The sequence below is a fragment of the Haliotis cracherodii genome, unplaced genomic scaffold (genome assembly GCF_022045235.1).
Source record: "Haliotis cracherodii isolate W230 unplaced genomic scaffold, xgHalCrac1.p SCAF_7, whole genome shotgun sequence".
NCBI classification, from domain to species: domain Eukaryota; kingdom Metazoa; phylum Mollusca; class Gastropoda; order Lepetellida; family Haliotidae; genus Haliotis; species Haliotis cracherodii.
In genome coordinates, this window is record NW_027266330.1 from 17,733,914 (window position 1) to 17,739,913 (window position 6,000).

The window sequence follows — 6,000 nt, forward strand, 5'->3', positions numbered from 1 at the left end:
GATGATAATGTCTGCTTACCTTTCTTTAGGTAAGTCATTTTAACGCCTTGATAGACAAGGTTGGTTCTGTCCTTTACCATAACCTGGAAGAAAGAAACAAAATAAACAAAACATAAAAGGGTGGCAAATTAATTCAAATATTTGTACAAACCGCGTGTTATTGAAACATTGTGTTTTGCTATTTGTTTCTCATACAAACTTGGACTCTTACCGATCGTAGAAGAGGAAAAACATTCTTTTCTTGTTCCACTCGTTCTTGCCATGCAATCAGCTCCGCTTCTTGTACAAACGCTGAAAATAAATTTGAAAATAATAAACATACATTGTATGTAACTTTAACAAAAGTACATGATAAAAAGGAATTAGTAATAGAACACGTGTATGTCTCCTAGATTATGATGCAAATTGTCAGTTAGTCTAGTGTTTTATCAATAAATTTTGCAATGTATTTTTTGTCTTTTAATGACTCACACTTTGTTTCATGGTAATGTTTCTGATGACTCGTACCTCGAACAGCGCTAAATTGTTCTTAAGAGCATCTAAGTTTATCTTTTTCCAAGAAATTAGCTTGTTCATCAGTACAGTGTGACAAAAATAAAAATATAAAAAATGGTAAAAAATGATTTGTACACAGTTTCCAAGATATTTATAACTTCTTAAACAATCACCCATAGGACACCAGTTTAGTGAAGCAAGTCATCTAAAAATAATATAAAAGCAGGGGTCAGTATTGCCAAAAATATATACTCAACAACGAAAGTTCCTGTGACACCAATATTTTAGTGTATTTTTCAAACAAGTAAAGTTTGGTTTTCAATATTAAAGTACATGTATGGAATCAAGTCACTAAAACGCAACTGCTACAGAAAAACATGCATTCCATGCAAACGTTGACTTTTATGCTAGCCCCATGCATTTCACTACCCAAGAATGGGTATAAAAACATGTGCGTTAACGGGATTCCATGTGCATTGTTTAGCATCGTGCTGACAACAACCACTCAGAAAAATAACAACATTACGCAATTATTCAACATTACGAAATGCCACGCCTGTCCGCAAATGAGCGACTGCGAGGCATTGGTATGCTTGAAGCAGGATCGAGTAAACGTGGTGTTGCAAGACAATTTAAAGTCCACAGAAACACCATTTGGTGTTTATGGCAACGTTGGCAACAGTCGAATGCAGTCAGAGACCATCCCCAGAGTGGCAGGCCACGCGTAACCAATAATCGACAAGACAACTGGATTCGAACAACCGTACGTCTCCGCCTCAGATGTGCAGGGATTGTCGCCAGAAGACCAGCCAGACGTCCCATTTTGACAGGAAACCACCGTCAAGCATGTCTACAGCGGTGCAGACAGCGTCTACGCTGGACGGCCATGCAGTGGGAACAAGTTCTATTCACTGACGAGTCTCGTTTTCACCACAGCCACAGCGATGGACGGATTCGAGTGTACCGACGTCGAGGTGAACGTTACGTCACATCATTGTGTCATGGAAGAAGACCGGTTCGGGGGCGGCAGCGTTATGGTATGGGGCTGGATTACAGCAAAGACAGAGGACCCGTTTGATAGTTGTAGAGGGAAATCTCAATGGACAGCGGTACCGCGACGAGATCATCGGCCCTGTTAATCTACCGTTTTTGCGTCGTCATTGCCCAGGCATTACCTTTCAACACGACAACGCCCGACCTCATATTGCTTGACTTGTTCAGGATTCTCTTCAACAAAATAACGTGAATGTCATCCTCTGGCCAGCTCGCTCCCCTGATCTCTCACTGATGGAGCACTGGGATGAGACGGATAGGCGCCTTCGACGTCAACCACGTGTTCAACAGACACTCCAGGAACTTCGAAACATGCTCCATCGGATATGGACAGATATCCCACAGGCCTTTGTGCGACGCCCAGTTCATTCCATGAGACGAAGATATGTTGCTTGCATCGCAACCAGAGGTGGACACACTCGCTATTGATTTGTAAACTGACATTTTGGCATGTTCATGTGTTTTTATGAAATCACGCATTTTCAGTTAGTATGGCAAATTAAACCATTAAACCACTTACAGGAGTCTTTTATCTGTTGCAAACCGAAATTGTTTCAGATTTGGTAAAACAGATAACTTTGCATTAAATCTTATTCAATGTCACAGGAACTTTTGTTGTTCAGTATATTACGTGTACGAGTTTTGGAAGCCAAAGAAATAATGTTTGAGACACATACAAATTGCAAATTGCCAATGGTGACGTCTTGTTTCCGGTGTCACACTGTTTGTTTCATCAACAATGTTCACGTATGAGGACAGATCCAGTTTGCTGAGGTCGTCCACTGATACCACTGATGCATATGCTGACCTGAAAGTATGATCGATTAAGTCATTGATAGAAACAAACAGAGATGATTAACGTATTCTGAGGCATTCGAGTAAATAGCGTGTTCATATTTTTTAATATAGCCCCTATGATATCTACAAACCTGAGTCTGTCCCTCTCTTCCCGTGACCTACACACCAGTAGAGTGCCCCCCAGCCTGCTCAGTCTCCTGGCCACCTCCAGCATCAACGTCGTTGCCCCGCTACCTGGCACAAACCGGACCTGGACATCCTTACTGTTGATGTTCTCCACCAGAATGATACATTGTTCTTTGGTGAGGAATCGTATACAGTCATCGCCTTCACCATTTTCTCTTAGCACTGACTTTGTCTCAGCAACACCTGCCCAAAACGCTGTAAGGACTCTATCATATCTCCTAGGATTCATTAACAATGAAGGCATTGGAACAAAATGAGAAGAATCGTCAGCCAAAACTTTCAGGCGAGTTTTGAATGCGACACTATCCTTGAGAGTCGACGTATTGATCACTCCATGTATTGAGTTCACATCTTCATCCATGAATCTGATGAGTTTATGTCTCACTCCTCTCGCCACAGACGTATTGTATGCCAACGCTTCCCTTGACTCTTCATCACCATCAACGAGTGACAGGACCACAGTTGGCTTAGAAGGGAAGACGATGAACACATCACACACGGCAATATTTGGACGAGGTGATGTGTTAAAATCCAGAGCAACTGATAAGGTTTCTGATAAGAACATGAAACATGGCTCAGTCTTTTGATGGTTCTTATTGTCTACTTCTTTATCAGTTCCGGTATCCAAACCTAAGACAAACGCATGATTTTGTGCAAGTCGTAAGAGACAGTCTTTCACTTTTGCTAAAGAGTTATCAAGATTGCGTGGTGTTACCGTTCGGTCGTCTGAAAAAAATACAAATATTTAAAGGAACTACATGTATTCTCATTTTGTATCTAAACTTAAGTCTTTCTGGTGGTAACAGAACTGAGTTCCCTGTTTTGTGCATCTGTCGACTGAATTGTACTTGAGCATCTATGACTTTGAACAACGGTACCAGTTACAAGGCTCTCAACACATCAAGTTAGCTTCTCTTTCGGCATGAATAAAACTCAAAGGGTGAGAGTTCGCTGCTGTTTTTGGTGAATATTTCACATGACTTTGCATGTGTTTGTGACGGATGCCACAGGTAGGGGAGTATACATTTTTGCAAGTTCAATGCTGTGTCAGATTTTAGTTTTATGTCACCAATCACTTCCTTTTTAGAACATTACTTTGGCAATATATGCAAGTTAAATTGCTGTCCAATGACCAGAAATATCATCAAATCCATTGATCTTAGTGCATAGCTTGATTACCTTCAAAAATGAAGTGTCTCCTGATCTCAAATATGCTGTTTCCAATGTGCTTCAAGTCAGGTCGGAAGAAATCGTTTGTTGCTAAAGTAAAGTCATTCTCTTTCTCTTTGGCGATTTGTTTCTAGAATATGGAATGAAAACATCATAATACAGAATTGTCATTTCAAAAATTCATTTTGAAGCTAGATAAGATATGATTTTAACTCTGGTGGTAGGATATGTGTTTATGACAATTGATATCATAAAAGTGATAATCATTAATTTTACTTTTGGAGACAGAAGCCATACATACCAGCAGCTTCGACATTTTGACGAGGACATGGCTTGGTCCTGGAATCACAAACCATGAATTTGAAAGCATCATAAAACTACACACAGTGCTCTGTGCATAACATGGTTATGGCAGTCAATAAATAATAGTGATAAACCCATTTTCATAACAAGAAATCTCTGACAAAAGCGGAGCCAATTGTACGAAGAGGATTACACCATAAACATGTTTTAATGAATCACCATAATAGTGATGAAGTGTTCACGAAAAGGTGAACGTATCCTAGCCCACAGGTGGAACCCGTCACACACATATTCACCCGAACAAACATGGAAACAAATGATAATGCAACTAATCAAGTAAATCCTTCGACATTTTGGAATTATATTGAGCAATATTAGGAATAAGGCGGGGGAAGGATAAGACGAATCTCGACTGTGAGATCACTGCTTTTGTTGCCATCCCCTGGTTATTGACTGGTTATTCTAATGGCTCGACAATTATATTTCCATCAAAGTCACATACAAATCTTCTGATTCAATGTATCCATTAGATGGTCTTGATTATTAATAATTTGATCATAAAACAACTGTCTTATCTTAACCATAAGGTATTGCACCTTTTGACAAAAAAGAACTTCAAAAAACATTTTCTTCAGAAATTGGTCCTCATTAACATGGTTAGTCACCACTTTAATAATATAGTGTTTTCAGTTTACAAAGCCTTTGAAGAAAGATTTGGTACATCGTATCTAAGATAATGAGATTCTGAAACATTATTGATTGATGATTGATTTCGATCTCAATTTATGCATTAGGATTTTGATTAACATGATTCGGAAGCTTCCGTTTAAAAGAAATCGAAAATAGAAGGTAGAACAATTAATAAACAATTAGGATCTGTTACCGTCTTTGTTGTCCACTGCATCAGCTACGCTTGGCTTTCAGGGGGCTTTGTGAAAGCATGAAACCATTCATGGATTTCCATCCGGGTGACAGACTTGTTTGTGGGATCATATTTGTAAGCCAATGGTCCCCGTTGATCATAAAACACTACACCATTCACGTGTTTTACTAAAATATGAATAATAAATTGTTCTCCTGTTTCTAACTTGTGATTTCTAAGTTCATCACTGCAACACGGCTCTGTAACATTTGGCGGGCAGGGAATAAAACGTATGTCTACTGTATGTGCATCAGTCACTTTCTTTCCATCAAAGTCACACACAAGAACAGTCTCGCAAAGCTTCTGCTTCAACGTATCCTTTACACAGTCTTGATCATCAACACAAACAGGCTGGAGACGGATTTCTTTAGACTCGTATCCATATTCCGTTTTAAAAACGCATTCCTCTTTTACACCATATAGGAAAGAACCACCCTTTTCAAGTTTGCTCATTGCACTTATGTACTCAGAAAGTTTAAGACTCTTAATAATGTAAGCAACTATTTCATGATCTCCTTTCTTTTGAAGAAAGTGACTTTTCATTTGAATTGACCTGTTTCCATGTAAACTTGTAACATCATTTACAGTTTGTATTTCTGAAGGCAGTGAGTGGAATGTTCTTCCGAATTCTCCTTTTTTTCTTATAAATGTCCGTAGTGTATCTGCAGAAATATTTACAATGCAGTCGTCAAGTGCAACCTTTGTATTGAAGTCAGATGTTGTAACGATGGAAGAAGCAGTGACATAAAGAGCTATAAAATCATGGAAATCACAAAGCACTCTATGGCCACTCAGCTTTTCCTTCCGGTAAACATCAGTAAATAATTGACCATCATGAATCAAGTCGTGAAGTTTTGCATCCACGAACTCATCGAATGCGCCACTAAAATGATCCTCTGGTGCTAGACCAACAAGATGAATCAGTATATATCCCGAGTTGGAGTTGCGCAAAGCTGACACTTTTTTCAAAAACTGGTGGAGTTTACGATCTCTTTTCTCCCTTTTCTTCTTTTTGTTATCTTCCTCTCGTCCTACACCATACAGGTATTTAACGTGGATCCCTATAGGCAAGA

At 39.2% G+C, this 6,000-nt stretch overlaps 1 protein-coding gene across 1 annotated transcript in view; it reads right to left on the minus strand.

Annotated features, from left to right (window-relative positions):
• The window catches only part of LOC139447104 (uncharacterized), a 30,171-nt gene extending 26,096 nt beyond the window's left edge, over positions 1-4,075 (minus strand). Inside the window, exons 1-6 of the mRNA XM_071228271.1 lie at positions 4,004-4,075; positions 3,712-3,832; positions 2,478-3,258; positions 2,226-2,356; positions 212-291; positions 20-83 (exon numbers count right to left, since the gene is read on the minus strand). Of these exons, the coding sequence (XP_071084372.1) occupies positions 20-83; positions 212-291; positions 2,226-2,356; positions 2,478-3,258; positions 3,712-3,832; positions 4,004-4,075 (1,249 nt within the window). The remainder of the gene's footprint in view (positions 1-19; positions 84-211; positions 292-2,225; positions 2,357-2,477; positions 3,259-3,711; positions 3,833-4,003) is intronic.
• Positions 4,076-6,000: the final 1,925 nt, after the last annotated feature.